Source organism: Panthera pardus, unplaced genomic scaffold (assembly GCF_024362965.1).
Source record: "Panthera pardus isolate Hobbes unplaced genomic scaffold, ASM2436296v1 HiC_scaffold_16, whole genome shotgun sequence".
NCBI lineage: Eukaryota > Metazoa > Chordata > Mammalia > Carnivora > Felidae > Panthera > Panthera pardus.
Window position 1 is genome coordinate 108,613,247 of NW_026526721.1, and position 21,570 is coordinate 108,634,816.

At 39.5% G+C, this 21,570-nt stretch overlaps 1 protein-coding gene across 6 annotated transcripts in view; it reads right to left on the reverse strand.

Moving 5' to 3' along the window:
* Positions 1-21,570, reverse strand: part of MME (membrane metalloendopeptidase) — a 108,222-nt gene that overhangs the window by 48,375 nt on the left and 38,277 nt on the right. For all 6 annotated transcript variants that reach the window (XM_019440070.2, XM_019440055.2, XM_019440058.2 and 3 more), the window contains exons 4-9: positions 15,805-15,966; positions 14,555-14,635; positions 14,373-14,468; positions 14,136-14,254; positions 12,294-12,359; positions 495-629 (exon numbers count right to left, since the gene is read on the reverse strand). In XM_019440070.2, the coding sequence (XP_019295615.1) occupies positions 495-629; positions 12,294-12,359; positions 14,136-14,254; positions 14,373-14,468; positions 14,555-14,635; positions 15,805-15,966 (659 nt within the window). The remainder of the gene's footprint in view (positions 1-494; positions 630-12,293; positions 12,360-14,135; positions 14,255-14,372; positions 14,469-14,554; positions 14,636-15,804; positions 15,967-21,570) is intronic.

The window sequence follows — 21,570 nt, forward strand, 5'->3', positions numbered from 1 at the left end:
TGCTGCTAAACCTTGCCTGTCAGACCCTTTGAGCCAACCTGGTGGTCTGAACTCAGTAACATCACACTGTCATGTGGTCATATTCAGGGACTAGTATTTCTAAGCAAAAGGATAGTCAATCTCTGTGATCACCTTAAACTTTAAAATAAAGCAAAGGAAAACTATACATAGCAATTGCATGTGCCCTGAATCTCAAGGACATTTCAACAAATGACTGCGAATAGGCTTTTGGTATAATCCACTTATAATAAGTAATTAAGTGTATCTAGTTTAATATTTGCCAAACTTAGTATGCCTCCTGGCTATCAGGAACCCAGTTTACTACAAAATTCTACAGTTTCAAAGGTCCTCATAAAGTCAATGATTCATTACTGAGCTATGCATTCTTACCAGTTGGTTACAAAGTTGCACATTTTACCTTTAAAATATGATAGAGAGGAGAAAAGAAAAAAAGAGTGGTGAAAATTTAGTGTATTAAAGAAAATGTGTTTTACATTGGCAATTTCTTTTTCCAATTCCATAACTCTCTTCATTTCCAAAGAAAGTTGGTTTTCATCGATGGGCAGTCTTTTCTCCTTACGGATCAATCTGGCCACAGAAATCATAAAATCCACGTATGCTATACAAGCCTGCAAGAAATAAATAACAATGAACTGTCGGAGAACATTCTAAATATTTAGCATGACGATTTAACTTAAAATTTATTAATTTTTGGTAACACATAAAGCGCAGTAAAACAGATATCATTTTCTAAATCCTAAAAGAAATGACCTGCCCAGGGGCGCCTGGGTGGCTCTGTTGGTGAAGTGTCTGACTTCGGCTCAGGTCATGATCTCAAGGTTCATGAGTTTAAGCCCCACATCAGGCTCTGTGCTGACAGCTTGGAGCCTGGAGCCTGCTTCAGATTCTGTGTTTCCCTTTCTCTCTGCCCCTTCCCCACTTGCGCTCTGTCTCTCAAAAATAAATAAACATTAAAAAAAATTAAAAAAAAAAAAGAAAAAGAAAAAGAAATGACCTGCACAAATTCTTAGAAAGTCATCATGTGTTTGAATTAGAGCAGAACAAAAAAAGTATCATTTGAAGGTACCAAGTAATTTATCACTATTTGATTTGGGAATTCTATAATTTTCTATTCATTATCAAGTTATTTTAAATTGCCTTACTAAGAATGCAGTTGCAAAAACACTTGATAAGCAATAACCTAGCATTTTTTCCTGAATAATAATAAATTCTTTTACTGAATTCCATTCTCAGATTTTCTATGCTTATGTATGTCCTTTTCAAATGTTCTTGAAGAGATGGCCACAAACTCATATAACATTATCAGGACATCTTTAGATCTTTTCTTTGGCCAAGCATTTGTTTTTTGTTTATTTTTGTTGTTTTTGCTGCTGTTGTTGTCTAAGCAGCAAATGAGACTGTGTGCTCATAATTTGGCTCACAATGTAAAATTTCTATATCTGGATATTTGCGCTTTTCTAAGGACTTAAATTCTTTCCATTTTATCTTCACATGCATTTTAACTTTGAGAAGGTAAGCCATAAACTAGTTATATTATCAACCTTTTACAGAATATATAATGCCTTACTCAAATTCAGAGTGGCATCAACACCAGGAAATTGAATACCACTTATGTAGATTTCAACCCATTGCTATTCAGCCATTATTATCCATCAGCAATTAAAATAAATTATGATCCCACCCCGTAAAATTTACTCAAAATTCAAGTTCCTAGCACCAGCTTAATGACAAACAGACAACCATGATTAGGGAAGTCATGCCACACAAGTCTGCGGTTAATGGGCACTTCTGTGCTTCTAATACTCATTTGAAGTATTCGAAGGGTAAATACGAAGTGAGGTTATACAGTGCTAAACACTTTGTAGTTTCAAGAGGGTTTAATATCCTTACTTATTGATTATCAGTGAAAGGAGCACACTTATATTCACTGTGAGTACAAAAGGCGCATCTGAATTTGTAGTGACTCATTAAGAGGATCAAACATAAAACCTACAGGCAAATAAAAAAATATTTTATCAAGCAAGATGTACAGGTATTATCAATTTGAAAATCAAGAGGACCACTTAAAGTAAGGTTTAGATACTGGCATTCTATGACCTTCACTAAATGCTAAGTAAACAGTTCCCCAGGGAGAGGGTTTCTCTTTTCATGGATACCCCGTGATGCTGGGGTATCCAGCTAGCATCTCTTTTCTTGGAACTGCTACTCAATAGAACAAACTATTTTTTCAGCTGTGAGCCTGTATTAAAAACCTAATCACTAAGGCAACAGGGATAAAAGGATGTTTTTATGTATATTCTCACCAAGTCATTCTTTTCCTATTAAAAGGTAATCAGAATTCTTGTTTCTCTTTGAAGTAAACAAATATGTCTGATTTCACATCTCACGGGACCAACTATTCCAAAGTATAAGCATGCAGCGTTTTGAATTAACCATATTTCTAATCATATAAATTCATCTGCATTCAGCAGGGAATTACTACTGACTATGAAGGAAATGGTAATTTGAATTTTCCAGTATCAGTCTGCTGAGATTCCTTTTGATTTTGTAGGATGCTTTTTTTGGTAATGAGGTAAGAAAGCAGTAACAAGAACGCTCTCCTGCCCTTCACTGATGCTGCAAACTGGTTCTACTCCAGTATCTTTATCTTTACAGGTTCATTTAAAGACTCTAGAACTTGGCATAAGGCAAGCACAAGAACTCTGGATGGTGCTTCCAGTCTGCTGAGCTGGTAAGGTTTCCCAGAAAACTGGAAGCATATGATATCACCAATCTCTGGGATTCTTGAATATTTAATACAGCTACATGGAATACACTACCTCCTTTAATAAGCTCCATTACCTGGCAACTACTCCAATGTGACTGATTAAAATGTGTGTCTTAGTATCTTGATTATCTTTCCTGGCTTCCAAATTTATCTAGTAGCTGTCAGAACCCAAGCTTACTCCTGCTGTTAAATCCTTTTTACAAGATGTGATTCTACTCTAAGGTTTTAATATTCTTCCCTGAGATACTTACAGATATGTAATATGCCAAATGATAGTAATTGTCATGATTTGGGGAGAAAGTAATCAACGTATATTTTAACATTTAAATAGTACATTGGCCAGGATATTTTTAAAATTGAAATTCAATTTTTCTTTTTTGTTACTGAAAGAGCAATTAGTTACTAGGACAAGGGTCACAGCCAGTGGTCATAAGGTGGCCTTGTTTAAGCCTTCACACAGTGAATCCTTTATGTGAAAAAGAATCAGGGCGCCTGGGTGGCTCATTCTGTTGAGCATCTGACCTCGGCTCAGGTCTGATCTCACTGTTTGTGAGTTCGAGCCCCACATCAGGCTCTGTGCTGATAGCTCAGAGCCTGGAGCCTGCTTTGGATTCTGTGTCTCCCTCTCTGTCTCTGATCCTCTCCCACTCACACTCTGTGTGTGTCTCTCTCTCAAAAATAAATAAACATCAAAAAACTTTTTTTTTTAAAAAAAGAATCCACCTAAATATCTACAGAGCCCTCCTTTTAAAAATAAAACTTTGTACATCCCAATTCCTATAATAGCAGGTTCAGAGATGATCATTGGTTTCACATGGTTTTATGGTAAAATTCGTAATAATAGCTTTGTGAATTTTTAAATTACATATTATCAATGGGACGATATTTACTAACATCCAAGACCATGAATTGTCACTCTAATTAGAACTATCTTCATTTTGCAGGGCCAAAAAATGGTACTTATAAATTGGCTCTGTTCAGAAATTGGGCTTCTCCTGCTTAGAACAAAGCTGGTATTTGTTGGTTGCCAAAGAGAAAAAGAGCATGACATGTTACTATTGTCCTTCAAAATTTAGCATCTTTGTTTATGAACAACAGCAAGACCCAGGGAGGAACAGATAGCTTTCTAGTTAGATTGGCTGATATTTGGGTACCTGAGGGCAACAACAACCTAAGGATCAGGGTTTCACTTCCAAAGATTCTGTCCTGGGACACCCAGCTCTTACCAATTTTCTGCGTTCCCTTTTCTAGAGGAGTCATGTGGAGATGACTGAGAAGTCATCGAACTGTGCTATTCTTATCTACTGATGCCCAGGGATTTTTTTTTTTTGAAGTTTTCCTCACTTTTTTTTTTAATTTTATTTTTTATTTTTTAAAATTTACATCCAAATTAGTTAGCATATAGTGAAACATTGATTTCAGGAGTAGATTCCTTAATGCCCCTTACCCATTTAGCCCATCCCCCCTCCCACAAACCCTCCTGTAACCCTCAGTTTGTTCTCCATATTTATGAGTCTCTTCTGTTTTGTCCCCCTCCCTGTTTTTATATTATTTTTGTTTCCCTTCCCTTAGGTTCATCTGTTTTGTCTCTTAAAGTCCTCATATGAGTGAAGTCATATGATATTTGTCTTTCTCTGACTGACTGATTTCACTTAGCATAATACCCTCCAGTTCCATCCACGTAGTTGCAAATGGCAAGATTTCATTCTTTTTGATTACCGAGTAATACTCTATTGTATATATATATATACCACATCTTCTTTATCCATTCATCCATCAATGGACATTTGGATGCCCAGAGATTTTTAATAATGCTCCACAGAAAGTTTCCTGAAGGAACACACAGGGGACACACCAAGTGGGAAAGACAGGTTTCCCATCAAAAAGGCTTGTTATTTTTTTGACCGCTTAAACATCATTGTCAGGGAGCATGCACCTGTTGCACTAGAGACCTGCTCCCCTGCAGGGACCGCAGACAGAATTGAGAAAGAGCACCCAGTCTGAGAAGGAGAAACACCAGACCCCAGAGGATCCACTGTAGACCAGCATGGGGACTCTTTGGGGGCTTTCATCAGATTATGAATGAGGAGAACCTAGAGACTGATGTGAGCACTTATTGTGTAACTTCTAAGGCTTATTGCAGATGTTTGAGAAGCTGTATGTAGTTCCTTTTATAAACCACGTTCAATCCATCTCAAAAAATTCTCTTGTCAGTGCCACACATGCCAAGACAAGTCTTGTCATATTCACATATTCTTGTCATATTCACTAAGTCTCAAGTTTAAAAGCTCCTTTACATTTTGTTAAATACAGATGCCTGGACTGGGTACAATCTCCTGACTGTTAGTCACCTGGTGCCCAGAAAGGACAAAATGAGGTCAGCAGTTTCCCTTGCAGAATCTGTTTTATCAAGTCAGCCAAGCAGCGGCCAGAGTGATCTTTTTAAAAACCAAACCAAATTACATCTAAATTCTCCACCGACCCCTATCCCCAGTCACTCACCTTGTATCACCGTTTTGTTTCCTTTATAACACTACTGTCTGCATTTATCTTATTTCCTTATATTATTTACTTGTTTCTTTGCTTTCTATCTCTTGACATCAGAACATGGGTTCTAGGTGAACAGGAACTTTTCTGCCTTGTTTCCTTGGTATATCTGCCACCTAGAAAAATATCTGTCACATAGTAGAAGCTCAATAAATATCTACTGATTTTAAAAAATGAATTTTGGGGCACCTGGTGGCTCAGTCACTTAAGCATCATGATCCACTCAGGTCATGATCTCACAGTTCATGGGTTTGAGCCCCACATCAGGCTCTGCGCTGATGGTGTGGAGCCTGCTTGGGATTCTTTCTTTCTCCCTCTCTCTCTGCCCCTCCCCTGCTCGTGTGCACTCTCTCTCTTGCTCTCTCAAAATAGATAAACTTAAAAAATTAAAAAATAAATTAAAAAATGAAGGTAAATTTTAAGTACATTAAGTAAGTTTCCCTCACTTCCTATGTCATCAGACTTCCATTCTCAGCCCAAGTCTGGAACAGTTTCTCTCTGCTTGTATTTTGGGTAAGTGAGCAAACAAAATCCTCTGTAGGTTTAACTCAATTCCAGCTTGCGCCTGCTCATTGAAAGGATTGCAAACCTCAGCTTTTGTTCCTTCCTTCTTTCCCGGTCTGCATTTTCTCTTATTCAGACACACAGACCCTGGGTCATCTCTTTTTGGCTTCCAACCGTCCTGGCCATGTTCCAAGTCCTCTATCCTCATCCCTCAAACATCTCCATTTTCATGAGCCCTCAGTTTTTCTAAGAGGATTGAATTTGTTCATGATTCTGGACTCCTTCTTCCCTCCTGTGCCCCTATAGCACTATATCCTGTGGCTTCTAATTTCCAATTTCTGCCCCATCTCCTCTGGTTCTCATCTGCTAGACCAGTGGTTTGCTCACTTTTCTTTTAGCCCTGAAATGCTCTGTTCAAATAAATATTTTGTTGATGTGTAAGCAAGTAAAATGAATCATGATGGATTGTCTTGAAGCATGTAGGCAAGAAGGTGTGGCTACACAGAGCCCTGCTATTGACACACACAAAGAGGTCTTAGGTTTGGAAACTGCTACTCTGGCTTATTCTACTTTCTCAGACAAACACGGAGCATAAATAAACATATCTATAACCCAATTATGTTCAAATATTTGGGGTGGCTAACCTACAGATTTCTTTACAAAACAGGACAAGGTAACAATTAGCCTTGATAATCTAGAGGTAATTAAAGGGAAGCTTTGAAAACTGTTCCAATTTATCCTCAAATACAGAGTTGGGAGACTCTTCTGAAGGTGAGTGGCTTCTTAAGAAAATTCATACCATCATTCCTTTCAGTGACTCAATCAATATACAAGAACTTTCTCACATAAGGCTGGTTCCAATGAAAAATTATGGATAGGATGATTATCTTTTATGGGTAATGTGTATCTTTCCTATTGTTTTCCTTGCATAGAAACTATACCCTTAGAATGGACAGAATTATTTCAAATCTCAACTTCTGTCCTGTAAGGTAGTAGTGTGCCATTCAAATTAATCAGAGTAGGTTTTATTACTTACAATTAATGTTCTCTTTCTTTCTTTCTTTCTTTCTTTCACATTTATTTATTTTTGAGAGACAGAGAGCAACAGAGTGTGAGCAGGGGAGAGGCAGGGGGAGAGGCAGAGAGAGAGGGAGACACAGAATCCAAAGCAGGCTCCAGGCTCCGAGCTGTCCACACAGAGCCCGACACGGGGCTTGAACCCATGAACTGTGAGGTCATGACCTGAGCCAAAGTCGGACGCTCAACCGACTGAGCCACCCAGGCGCCCCTACAATTAATGTTCTTAACTGACACATGGATCTTTTAATCTGTGAGTTTAAGCAAGTCATTTTACTTCTTTGGGTCTCTGTTTCCTCATTTGTAAGAGAAGAGTTTGGACTAAATCCTCTAATGTCCCATTTAGTTCTTAAAGTCTGTGCATGAGTAACCTTAATTGTTAAGAAAACATATGAATGTGTCATGTACGAAATATTAGAATATACATCTTTGGTTTCTATTATCATAGGGCATGTTCTCTTCTTTAAGTGAGACAGAAAGTACAGAAAATGAAAAGGAACAGAGGTATTTAAGTTCAGAAAAATAACCAGATGAATATCATATGCATTTCTCAAAATATAACATTTAAAACTGCCAGAATAAAAGCACATAATAAGTTTGAAAAGGAAGAAGGCCTTTTAACAAGAGAAAAATAGGTTTTGTCTTTGAGGAAGGAGGTGAGAGATAGTTCTTGGGAAAAAAAATGCATCATCTATTTTCATTACTTAGTAGTGTAATGACACAAAGCATTTTACTGTTTTGAATGCCATACAATTATCACAACACAAAAATTCCATTTGGAGGGTATCAAAAGCAAACACACATACACACACACACACACACACACACACACCACAAACACATTTCTATGAAGCAGAATGAGCTTTCATAGTAGGTGCTGTTTCCATTGTTCGTGATAAGTTTAGCTTAGGATTATGAGGAAGACTTCTTGAATGAGCTGGATATCCTCAAAGAGGAGCCAAGAAGGATCTGGGGAAATGGGCTTAGGTAATGATCTGATCAAGATATATGTTTAGGGTCTTTATGATCAAAGAGGGGATGTGACCCTCCCTCATTACCCTGCCCCTGAAGCATAACTGCAGAATCAGACTCCACACTATAGTTTGAAAATCACTGGTTAGAGTGACTGGCAAGGAAGCCAGGCTTCTCTAATCAAAGATGGAGCCCCTTTCCTGGTAAAATTTGGTGACCTCATGCCAATCCTCAAAATTTCTCTTGGTTATTTCCAATAAAATAATGTGGAATGCAAAAGTATGGGGCCCACTGACTATGTGAATATATCTCAGACAAACTGAAAGTGTAGCAGAGAAAGAAATAGACATTAAAAAGAGGAAGAGGGATACATCGTTTATAGGATGTTTGTAAGATACTTAGGAAATATAGTCCATTAGCCACTGATATTCTAGAGTTCACACTTGCCCCAAAATCAAGGTGAGGAACTAGGAGGGAGCTCTAAGAGATTGGGTGTTTCTACCTTCCTTTTCTTTCCTCTCTTCCCTGCCATCTTCCCCCTCAACTGTTCATCTACTGATTCCGTTCATCCCCTGATTCACTTAGTATTCATTTGATAACTAATAAGGGTCAGGAACCAAGCTGGACACTAGAAATGAAGCAAAGAATAAGTGAGACATGCCACTGTTGCCACTAATTCTACACTTTCCTAGGGGGGGGAAATGACATTAAATAAAAAAGTATCCAGAAATCCATGCGCTATGGGAACATAAAGGTATTTTCGTCTAGTTACAAGTTCCAGGGAAGGCCTTCATGAGGAAATAAAATTTAAACTTAGATTGAAAGGGTGAGGAGAAAAGGAAGAGAGAGGGCTGGGCAGGTGGCAGGTATGCGAACAGTACTCCAGGCAAGGGAACAGATATATAAAAGCCTATAAGTGAGAAAATCAATGAAGACCAGTGTTACACTGATACAATGATATTAAGATTTCTTCTAGTTTTATAACTTTTCCACTAGATGTTATTTCATTACTCTATCCTTTTCATCATTTGTTTTTCATGAAACAATACAACACTAAGGAAAAAGTATTCACAGGGGTCAACTTTTTTCAGAGATAGCAAGGTAGTGGGAAAACTAGAATTAACTTTTACTTGAGAGCTGGCTAGGGATACAGAATAGACACTAAGTGAGGGATTACAGGTAGGTGTGGCTGGGAGAGAGTAGCATATATCATGAGGGCAATAAGGAAAAAAATGGAATTTCTTCTGTGTTCACACATATTCTTTGTTCTCCCCCTGAAATCCCCCGCCCCATGCAGTTAATGGATTTGAAAAGAGGGGGAGGGTCCACAAATATTCTAGTAATTATCCATTTCCAGGATGAAAATTAGATTTTATCCCATATGCCAACCCCCCTTCGACTGGTTGCTTGGAGCTGGAGCACTGAGTTGAGAAGTATTCTGGGGCCTGATGTTAGCAGGAAAGGGTACAATTACCAATAGCCCTATTTATGGAAGCGGGGCAAGGCAGCAAGCACGCTGTGTGTTTCCTTGTCTAATCCAGATCACTGAGGAGCACCTAATTTGAACCGGTAACTTCCTGACTGTAAATGCCAATGCTGCTGGATTTTCCCTATCATTTGCTCATTTAAAGAACCTTCCTAGTATAAAGTCCTACTCTTATGTCTTTGGCATCCAAAATTCCCTTCTTCTGTTTAGTAATAGAGCTTTCCTCCCTGTCAACCACATGTTAAAAGGCACACACATGGCCACCCAGCTTAAGACTACATTTCCCAGAATACTTAGAATTTAGCTGTGGCCACATGGCAATGTTCTAACCAATGGAATGTATGCAACTTCTGCATCATTTACATAAAAAGAAATCTTTTTTTTTTTCTTTCCTCGTGGCAGGAAATGTGAACAGAGCATTGGTGAACCAACTCTGACCAAACAGACTAATATAAAACATGAGAAGACTTAATGTTAGAGCAATAAGGTGGTCAAAGAAGCTGTGGTCTCAGCCACTCCCATGGAGCAGTGTTTCCTTCCTCCCCTGACTGCCCGCCTCCTTCTGTATTACAACAGGAGATAGAAATAAGCCTCTCTCTGGTTGGAGCTTCAGTATTTTTAGGTCTCTGTTACCGTAGCTTAGCCAGAACCCAACTAATTTACAAACTCAAGGGCACACAGGGACCAGGAAGTCCATATAACCCAGTAATCATCTAAATGACTGCTCAAGGCTGAAGAACAAGTGCACTATGGAAAGCAGCAGCCACCACGGCCCTGCTCAAAAGCTGCCACCTGGGAACGCAGGCCTAGGGCTTCCAACCCTACTAATTTATCAAGAAATCTAGGTTCGCAGATCTTACAATATCGTTATCTTACAATATTGTTAACAATATTGGCAACTAATCCAAACTTAAAAAACAAAACAAAACTGCGGGTTAAACAAAAATGCCTCTGTGTCAGACTCAAGTCTATGATGGCCAGTGTGTGTGACCTGTTCTAGATTACAAGACAGCATTGAATCCAAAACACACAAATACACCATCATCCTAAGAACTGCTTTTTTTGGGGGGGGGAATAAATTTCCCCCCAAATACACTGACTGCCAGGTAGTCCCTGATATCAGAGACATTAGAGGTCAAAAAAAACCTGACATATTTTTAGGATTGGAAAAATTTAATGTTTTTTAGGACACAATCCTGAATATGAGAAACATTCCAGTTCATGATGATGACAGTGTAACATAATGAGCCAAAATTCCTCAATCACCCTCAACTCTGCAGCAGGAAGTAGCTCATAAAGCCTGTAATAGCTACAGCCCACACAGTTACTAGATGATAATGAACCCAAATAACCCACCTCCATTTGACGTCTGTGCTACTAGTAGTCGCCTTTTATAATGTATCTTTTTCTTCATTTCAATGTTGTGTAGCTGCTCAAAAAGGCACTTTACAGTGGATTGATTCCATGTTATCTGAACTTAATAATTAGGCAAAATAAATGCTTGGCACCAACATATTTAGCTAATAATTTTCGCTATGAAGTCATTTCAGCCATATCACTACCTTATAACCCATCAGGATCATCAAACATAAACTTACTTCTGAGTTACCAAACAATTATGAGGAAAACATTTATAACATCTTCCCCAAATATCTAATTATATGTCCCATTGCTGGGTTTGTCTTGTGTTGTGTTTTACATCAATAAGCATAGGCACACAAACATCAGTGTGAGGGCATAATACAAAGCATTCTAGAATACCCCCCAGTTCTGTGGCGTATGATGCTCCCTGGCTCCCTGACCAATGTTAGAGTCAGAAAGTGGCTGCAAAGCTTTGCCTGAACCCGATGCTCCTTCCTAGGTAGTCCTCTGAAAGTCACATCCGGTGACTGGTTCTGAAAGGGCACTATAGAGTATGATGTGTCTCATTCTCATACTGGACCATTCCCTGAACCTCACTGGCACTGCCCTAGACCATGATTATCTGTTTTTGTTTGTTTGTTTGTTTGTTTGTTTAAGTAGTCTCCATGCTGGGTGTGTAGCCCAGGATGGGACTTGAAATCACCACCCTGAACTGAGATCAAGACCTGAGCTGAGATCAAGAGTCAGGTGCTTAACCAACTGAGCCACCTGGGCAGTTCCATTTACTTTTTAAATGACTCAATTTATAGAGGAAATGAAACACTTATAATTCACTTTTCAAAATGGGTCATATGACTTAAATAGTAAAAATCAAGACACAAATAAGGAATTTCAAGTTTCCTTATTCCTTAAAAGACTTTCATGGAACGTCTGGGTGGATCAGTCAGTTAAGCATCCAGCTTTGGCTCAGGGCATGATCTTGCAGTTTGTGAGTTCAAGCCCAGCGTTGGGCTCTGTGCTGACACCTGGGAGCCTGGGGCCTGCTTTGGATTCTGTGTCTTCCTCTCTCTCTGCCCCTCCCCCACTCACATTCTTGTCTCTCTCTCAAAAATAAATAAACATTTAAAAAAAAAAGGACTTTTGGGCGTCTGGGTGGCTCAGTAGGTTGAGTGTCCCACTTCAGCTCAGGTCATGATCTCACGGCTTGTGGGTTCAAGCCCCATGTCGGGCTCTGTGCTGACAGCTCGGAGCCTGGAGCCTGCTTCAGATTCTGTGTCTCCCTCTCTCTCTGCCCCTACCCCTCTCACGCTCTGTCTCTGTCTCTGTCTCTCTCTCTCAAAAATAAATAAATGTCAAAAAAAATTTTTTTTTTTTAAATTAAAAAAAATTAAAAAATAAAAAAAAAGGACTTTGATTCATTCTGCTGAGAGTATGCATTCAGTCCAAGGAAGCTCACTAGTATGTATATTAAGTTTAAATTTGGCCTTAATCTTTTTCGGTATTTATAAGTTTACATCAATTGTTTCTGTAGCTTTCTGTTGTTGTTTGTTTGTTTACCTCTTCGTATATTCCAGTGCATTCATAGTAGTCTCTGGAAGGGAGGCCAAGTCGAGGCTGATCAATCTGTAAAAAATATACCAAGAAGAAAATAAACCATTCAGTTGATGTGGGACAGTTGGAAAAAATACAAGCATGTCTATGTATGAGCAAGAGCCTAGTGTTCTTGCTGTTTATAAGGGTAACAACAGTCAGACAATGAGTGAATACAAATTAGGCACTGGTTTCCATACTACTTGGCAGTTTTACAGTGACGGGTAGTTAGGTAATCTGGAAGAGTATGCTGCAGGTATTTGAGGAAAACCAAAGAAACTTGAATGAAATACACCAGGAAGAATTTTTTAATGCAAAACCAAAGGTGCAGGTGGACAAAAACATGTTAGAATCTAGGACTTGGAAGTTTCTAAATTACACATTTACAGGACATTTGGCTTCCTGAGATTCTAATATGCTCTCCTGGAAGACATTCTCTTCTCCCACCCTTAATGGGGATGAGAAAAAACCAAAAAAGTGGAAACCTCTGTGGTAACTCTACAACTGTTTCTCTAGTGGAAATCTTGCCAGAGATTTTTTTGAGATTCCCTTCCCTGGGGGTGGGGGGTAGGGGAGACTCCTCCTCGGTTCTCTCCTGCTCTGCTCAACACTTGAGCAGACCCAGCTGACAGCAGAGTGTGTGAAAGAGGAAACTAGTCTCTGCTCGAGTGTGTCTGGTCCACTGGACCACCTGGAGAGCCACCTGGACACAGTGCAGCTTTGCGAGATTGCTTCCTATGCACCGCATGATTTGATGGGTATGGGGCAAACTAGGGCATGTATGGGTTAAAGTGAGAAACCCAGCAGCTGTAAAGAGGCCAGGACAATACAAAAGAAACAGAACCCAGAGGATTAGTATGGAAAAAGCCAGAAGGTGTCACCACAGATAGGGCTCTGCCCCCTTTCCAACCTCTCCACTCTCCCTAGGAAATCTCTTCATGGTGATCATGCAGGATGCTGGTACTGAAGAGCCAAAGGAGTGAATTCCAGAAGGGAGAAGGGGGCCCACTGTAGAAGACAGCTGGGTTCAATTCCTTTCATGATTTTAATAAAAATGGCCATAAAGATTTATACAATAGTGACATAAATATGAATCTGTGTCTTGCAACTTTTGGGGTACTTTCTTTTACAAGGAGACCAAAAATAAAGCTCTGTAAATATTTTAGTCCATTCCAAACATACTCATTAAGTATTAATTTCATCTTAGGTGACGCCTTAAGTAAACCTAAATGAATGGCTTACATGAGGGGAAAAAAATCTAAAACACTGATTTTAAAAGAGCAGTATTTTATTTACCTTCACTGAGAAAAAAGTTCAGATATTCTTTAGTAACAGCCAAAACTGTATTCAAAATCCTTTTCTCAAAAAACAAACAAAAAACCAAAAAAAACCCACTCCCCCACCCCAAAATCCCCCAAATCCCTTTTCTGTGTTCTTTTGGGAAGCAATTGGAAATTTCTGGTTTCCAGATTTGCATTACTAATGTAAACCAAACTATGCTCCTTTCATGAACATATGGAGAAATCAGGTGCTGTTTCAAATTAGGGGGCCCTTTCATTTCTTTAATTTATTTTATGAAGAAAGCAGTATCAAGCCTAAGGTAGCAGAAGGGAGACACGACCACAGCATTAAGAGAATACTTTCAAAATTGGGAATCCAGGTTTCAGGGACAGAGCACAAATTTATTACTATCATGCTCATGCAATTCAAATGAGAATATGCATTATTTCTAAATACCAACAACAACAATGTATGCAGAAATTTTATAAACAATTTAAAGCTAACTTGGCTGTCAGCCCACAAACTTACATGAATTATATGGTTCACAGAGTTCTTATCATCAGTGCCAACAAAAAAATTAAGAATGACTTTTTTCCCAAATTTAGAATTCAGCTGTGCAATAGATTTCTCAGCTGTCCAAGAAGGACCTAAAGCAAAGAAAGGTGAAGAATACTTTTAGAAGTTTCGGTGCATTAATGTGATACTCTAATAATATAGATTTTATATGGAAATTATATTTTTAAAAAAGAATGAAAATCACCTTACCATAGGTCTGCTCCCAGTTTTCTGTTGCTACGGGCCAATCATATATATCTGGTAGTAGACTGAGTAGAGGTTTTCCGCCTCTGCTATCAATAGCGGCTTTTGGAAACAATGAAAATAAATTCCTTATGAAGTCTTTGCATATTTTGGCACACTCTTAATGAAATACAAGGAAGAGCACTTACATTCATTTATACAAGATCTGTACAGTGTTTTTGCTTTCTGCACTGCTATTATATCTTCAGTTTTGGGTTCCTGAAGAACATCTGAAATAGAGCATTGAGTACAACCCATCAATACAATTGCTCATTTGCAGCTGTAATTAACATTTGCAGTGCAGGTTCAGAAAAAAAGCTTGCTTTTGTATATGTATGTTCACTGCCTCCCCATGCTAAAACCCTCCAGGAAAAACTAAACCCCCTACCAGATCATTATTCCTAGTGCAGAACTGGGAGTTGATTTTATTAGCCAAGTTAGATGAAAGTCTTTTTGACTAGATTCTCTTTTTTTGTGAACAACGACGTGTACTGCTCTGCCATACGTAAGTTCCTGTTTTTTTAAAATTAAGATTAAAAAGAAATAATAATGCAGAGGAATATGGAATTTAATATGATAGTCTTCTTGATAGCTGGAAATAATTATCTTTGTGTGATTGTACTGTTCATGCTCCAGATGAATTGAATGAATTATTCTACTTGTTTGGATGTTCTAAAATAGCAAAAATTGTTTTTCTACAAAGTAACTTCTAGAAGTGGGGAACAGAAGATGGAGGATAGCAGAAGACTAGACAAGACTTCCTCAACTTCCCAGGGAGAGTATCTTAGCTGGGTTAGAATAAATACCCACCCAGGGATATAAACGTCAGTAACATCTTCAACACAGTAATGGCTCAATATCGACATCAACCCAGGGCCAGGGTGGGAAAATATAATGGAGGTGGTGTTTGGTGGCAATCAATTAACTCATTTAAAATTTTTTTTAATGTTTATTTTTGAGAGAGAGAGACAGAGAGTCAGAGCCAGGGGGACAGAGGATCCCAAGCAGATCTGTGCTGACAGCAGTGAGCTGATGTGGGGCTTGAACTCTTGGACCACGAGATCATGACCTGAACTAAAGTCGGAAGCTTAACTAACTGAGCCACCCAGGCACCCCAATTAATTTCTTATTGTGTGAAACGGCATAAAGATGCCATCCTGTAGAGAGGACAGATTTTGTTGTATGTGTACCCACAAATGAAAGCAGGAATGCTGAGATGCCAACATATCCATTTCAGCCTTACCACCCTCAAAGAGACTTGGTGGTGAGCCACAAAACTTGGAGGGATTATCGACTTTAATCTTCTGTGACATTCTCTGTAATGGCTAAGAGTTGTATCTTTAAAAAATGGATATATTAAGAGAGAAATCTTTGATGCATAGAAACAAACTCCACTAACCTTTCAAAATGACTTCTAGTTCATCTCTTAAAATGTCAAAGTTACTGTAACGGGAGCTGGTCTCAGGAATGACGTTGCGTTTCAACCAGCCTCCACAGGCATATTTAAAAAAGTCTGTACAAGGCTCAGCAGTGGCATCCATGTTCTGGATCAGTCGAGCAGCTGAAAGACCAGAGAATGAACGAGATCAAATGAAGGGTGTATTTCTTAAGTAGTTTGGAAGGGGGGGAAAGAGGCATGTTATTTCTCCTTTATGATCAAGTCAACTGCACTGATGCTCCTTTTTCTTACTTCTCTAATGGTCAATTGAGGAGGAATGATGACTCTTATCTACGTATAGTCCTCCCTTCCTTTGTTAGAGTTGGTTAGGTTTATTCCTGACAGGTCTCGGTCTTCCCATCCTACATCCCACCCCCACCTCCAAATAACTGAGGTTCTTGCTAGCTCCTATCTCAGATGACAACAAAGAACACAGGTCTGCCTTACCAGGCCTGAACCTGGGGCTGACACAGGCGGCTCTTCACTCTATTAATTTTAGCGGCTGACTCTACTTTTCAAATTTCTGTGACTTTTGAATGTCTCTGAGATTCTAAGGGAAGTGGGATTGTTCTTTGTTTTTTTAAAGTAATCTCTAAACCTAATGTGAGGCTCAAACTCACGACCCTGAGATCAAGCGTCTCATGCTCCACCGAGGGGAGCCAGCCAGGTGCCCCTGTGGGACTGTTAATGCATTTTATCATTCTACTATTATTACTTCTTGGACCTCGCTCACAATATTTTTGCAATTCAAATTTGACATCCAATTTGCACTTGTTTATGTAGAGTCTGTCATTACAAAATCGGCTGTAAGCTCATTAGCTTTTCTTATGTCCACTCTTTTATCTTTGAAAAACTACGATGAAAATACAAATGAGCCAACACCGAGTATTTACAACGTGCAAAACCCTGACTGTGCTAGGTGCTGCAGTTGGTAGAAGGATGTATAAAATATGAATTACTGCCATTGAGGAGAAGGATATTATGCACAGGAGGCCCAACACCCACAATTCCTACACCTGGAAGAGTGAGAAAACCCTCCCACTGTCCTCCCCACGTTCTTTCTCATCCAAGTTGAACTGTTTTGCAGTAAAAACAAAAGACCAATTGAGAATTCATCTGTATCAAGAGAGTATAAGTTCTCAAATGAGCTTTTGAAAAGACTTCACTTTCTGAGTTAATTAATTAATTTAAAAACTTCAAACAATTGCTGAGCTGTGTGGATTCTTCCAACCTGGAATGGTTAAGTCTGTTTTCCAGCTGAATCTCAAGCCTCCGCCTCTTACCACCCTCTGGATGTGTTTGCTTGGCTGCCACTTCAGGCTCCAAGTCTTTAATGCTGAACTACGGGTCGTCTCCAGACCATAGTCTGGACTCACGCACCTTGGTACACAGCACAACCATCATCATGGCCTCCCGGGTTTGAACTTTGGGTAACGCTCTGTATTTCCCCCTCCCGCTTAGGTTATTGGTAACTCCTTTGCCTCTTTCCTATACTCGCCGTGATGAGTTTACATTTTCACTCCCTTTTGGCTAGAAGTCACCCAACTATTCATCTTGCTAATACCATCTCTCTACTTGTATATATTCCACATATCTTTCACAGATTAAACTTCCCCAAATACACTTTTGCGGGCCACTCTCTCACTGGAATATGGCAGTAGCTTGCCACTGCCCAGGTTAAATTACAAAATTCTTTAATTTGGCCTCTAAATCTTTACTAATCAAAAAAAGTATCTACCTTCTCTTTTTTTCCTCTCTGTGTTTTTACTCAAACTCTCTGCCCCAACCAGACAGCCTCGCTACATGTGCCACAAACGTTCCTGTGTTTCTCTGCTGGGTGCTGGTGCTTCTCAATTCCTCATCCTACCCTTCTAACTTCTCTTCCTTTTCTTCCCAAATGCTGCTCACCATTCAAGGTTCAGCATGTGGCCCATCTCTTCCCTGAGGCTCCCATGACTCCATACTTTCAGGGAATATTTCTTTCCCTGAACTTCTGAGAGCTCATTGCCTCACTCAGTCCTTAATGCTCATTGTGGACACCTACACCATCTTCCTAACCATTCTGTTGATGAACTTAGCCTCTTTGCATTCCCATCACCTAGCACCTCATAAAAGACAGGCACAAATGGCTGTGTGTGATGACATTACTGAGTTATCTGTGAGTCCTCTTACTCCTTCCTCTGACACACCCCCTCCCCTGCTCCTGCACGTCAGACCAGTTCTCATCTCCTGGCCTCCAGGCCATCCCTTCCTTTCAATGCCCACTGTTTCTGCTCTCTTTTGGGCCCTCCTTCTTTTAGGATCTATCCATGCCCTTTTGCCCAAGTTGTGGCCCCAGGCCTGTGCCCACTGCAATCCACCCTGTGGGTCAACTGGATTAATGCTGCCATAACATTTCAGCATGGCATTTCCATTCCGAGGTTTTCAAAATACTCCATCTGCATTTATAATAAAATCTAGAAAAAATATATAAATATATAGCAACATATCATAAAATCCCCACCTGAAACTAATGTTAACACTTTATGTTAATTTTACATGAGTAAAAAGAAAACAAACAAAATCATAGATGGAATAAATGACTCTGGGAGAAATTTTAAAATAAATACAGACTCCACAGCATATTCTCATTCTGATGCGTCTAGTGAAGCTTCTCTCTCACTACTTCCTCACACATGCCTTCTGCCCCAGTAAAATGGCTGCGTCAGTTTGTGCTGTGAACACCTTACAGTTTTCTGCTTTTGTAACTTTGACTGTGTTGCATCAAGCCCTACTAAAATATCCTTTTTAATATTTTCATATTTAGAGATTTCAGGCATTTTCAAGGCCTCAGTTCAAATCATCCTTCTTCATGAAGGACTGTCCTCGCAAAATCTATATCAGCTGCCATCGTACTCATTTTTTTGTTGTTGGAAAAAAACATTACCTCCTCACCTGGACTGTGTAGTTCTGGTAAAGAAGGGAATGTGTTTTCCAGGTCTCTTACAGAGCCCAATGTTGCAGTGAATCAAAATTGGTCAGTAAAAACTCTTAATTTAAAACCTCAGGTAAAGATTAGGAAATTGATTTTAAAAAGATAGAAAAACTAACTCCCTTAAATGCTGAGGGAAATGAAAATATGATGACAGGGGAGGTGAAAATAAAGACCCTAAAACTTGGAGAATTATCACATTTAAAGTGAAAAACCAGAAAACTGGGAGCCTGAAAGAAGAGCTAACCAAAGATGGTCTAAGCACATATTTTTAGCAATTTTATGTACCTTTTGTCTTTTAAAATACTTTTCAGTATTTAAAATGAGCATTGTAAAGGCAACTGGCATTTTGGGAGCACTTCTAGCTTCTTCCCTTCCTGGGGAAATGGAAGGTTTATGCCCCTAACATCACAAGGAGCAAGCAATAAACTCCGAGGGGGAAGAGCAGCGAGCCAGTAATGAGTCAGTAGAATGAACAAGTTTTACTGCCTATTTGGAAACAGCACATACCCTTTTAAACACCTTGAACAAAAAGGAGGAGCAGTGAAGCGGCTCTATGCTCATGAGCACAAATCCACTGCCATGTGAATGCCTCTATACGTCTCACTTCTCCCACAAACAAAAAAGGAGGATCCTTCCCATCTAGGTGGAATTCATCACCTGACACCCGGTTCAACTACCTACATCTGGAAAACAAACCAAAGAAGCAGGATTCAAACAATTTGTGAGGGCTTAGCAGGCAAGAGATAGGAAGAGACAACTTTGCAAACTCTTTCCTGTGCCACTTTTCAAATTTCCTTTGACCAGAGCTCATCTGAGCATGGGTGCTTCCAATCACTTCAAAGAGAGCTTGCTGTCCTGGTGAATATTTTGGGGCCATGGGCCAAGGCAAGTCATGGGCTAGCACTTTTATGCCGGGTCTTTGATCAAGCTTCCTTTAATCTCTTATCGTGGGTTTGATTCTCGTTTTGCACCTTACCATCCGGACCTCTGTGCTGACTTTTCTTTGAAGTCAGCAGTAGACCTGTGGGTAGAAGGCCTGTAGGAAACAGACGCTCAGCTGTCAAACTGGTCGTAATTGTTTTTATATTTTGCGCTTTGTTTTGAATTACTCAACCTCTCCACACAGCCACACCTGGGCTCTTCAGATGTTTCCTTATCTGTGTGTTTCTGACTCCTGAGTAAACAAATGTGGTTTAAAAACAAATAAAATTATTCACCTTAATAAGTAGACATAAAGAATGATGTAGTAAAGGCAAAAGTATTGACACAGAATGATGCTGACCACATGTTCTTAAAGTGAAAGAAACAGTATTTATGCTATTTTTAAAAATCTACATAAAGCACAGAAAGTCTAAAAGACATAGCAGTTACATCTGGTTGGAGGATTATGAGTGTGTTTAATTTTGTATTAGTTGCTTATCTTTATTTTCCAATTTGTATTAGATGAACATGCACTGCTTTTGCAATAAGAAAAAAAGCATTTTTAATTTAAGAAAATAGTCACATAAAGACAAGAAAAGTAATCTTCTATTAATAATGAGCTTATTTCTTATGAATGACAATTCCAAATGTTCGAGGCTGATAATATATGACACACCATTTTTTTTCCTAACTAATCTTCTTGTAACATTCTCCTAACTTGCTTGACTATAGGAAATTTAAAACAAGCTCAACTACCATCCGGGAAGTTATTAATTACTGTATTCATTACCAAGGGTCTATTGTGTGGGAATGGATTAGAAGATGCTGTAGAAGCTGGGAAAATGTTTGGGGTCCTTAAATCAGGCAGACCGGTTTTGAATCCCTGAGCTTCACCACTTTTTACTTGTACAAGATTAAGTAATGTCCCCAAGATCAAGCAGCTAGTAAATGATGGAGCCACAGGCCTTGCACTTAGGCTCCCAGGGTCCCAGGTTCACCACCCTCTTCCCTCGGTATTTTGGATAGACGAGGTGGGGGTATGTGAGAAGCAGCGACTTGCATTCTTTCCCTTTCTTCTTCTTTTTTCCACTTCTTCTCAGTTACCCTCTATTTTGCCCTTGCCCTCTCCCCTCTCTGCCACTCTGTAACCACAGCTTCCCAACTTTATCACCAGCAACAAGTCTCAGGTCAAAGGTAGGAGAAAGTATCAGGGCTTGGAAGGTCTGTGGTGGCCAGGAAGAAGGAAAAAGGTTAACCCCCCCCCCCTCAACAAACAAACAAAACAGATGAATTCCTCACGGCAGGGTAAGTGGACAGGCAAGTGGCATAGAGCCCATTTGTATTCAAGAAGGGCATCTTCTTTTTTTTTTTTTTTTTTTAACTTTTTAAACGTTTATTTATTTTTGAGAGAGAGAGGCAGAGTACAAGCTAGGGAGGGGCAGAGAGAGAGGGAGACATAGAATCCAAAGCAGGCTCTAAGCTATGAGCTGTTAGCACAGAGCCCGATGTGGGGCTTGAACCCACGAACCGTGAGATCATGACCTGAGCCAAAGTCAGATGCTTAACTGACTGAGCCATCCAGATGCCCCAACAACCTATACTTCTAAGTGCACTTCAGTCCCTTATAAACCCCTGGCCCCATATTGCAGGAAGCCACACATATATCTCCTGTGTACAGGCCCACTCCTTCCAGGCCTCCTCTCTACTATATTGCCTTTGGCCTCCATAACCTTTTGCCCCATCCATGACCCAGTTCGGTCTGGTGCAGGACCTGTGTGAAAATGCCTTTCTTTCATCTGTCATCGTCTTGGAGGAGTCTCAAAGAGGCTCCT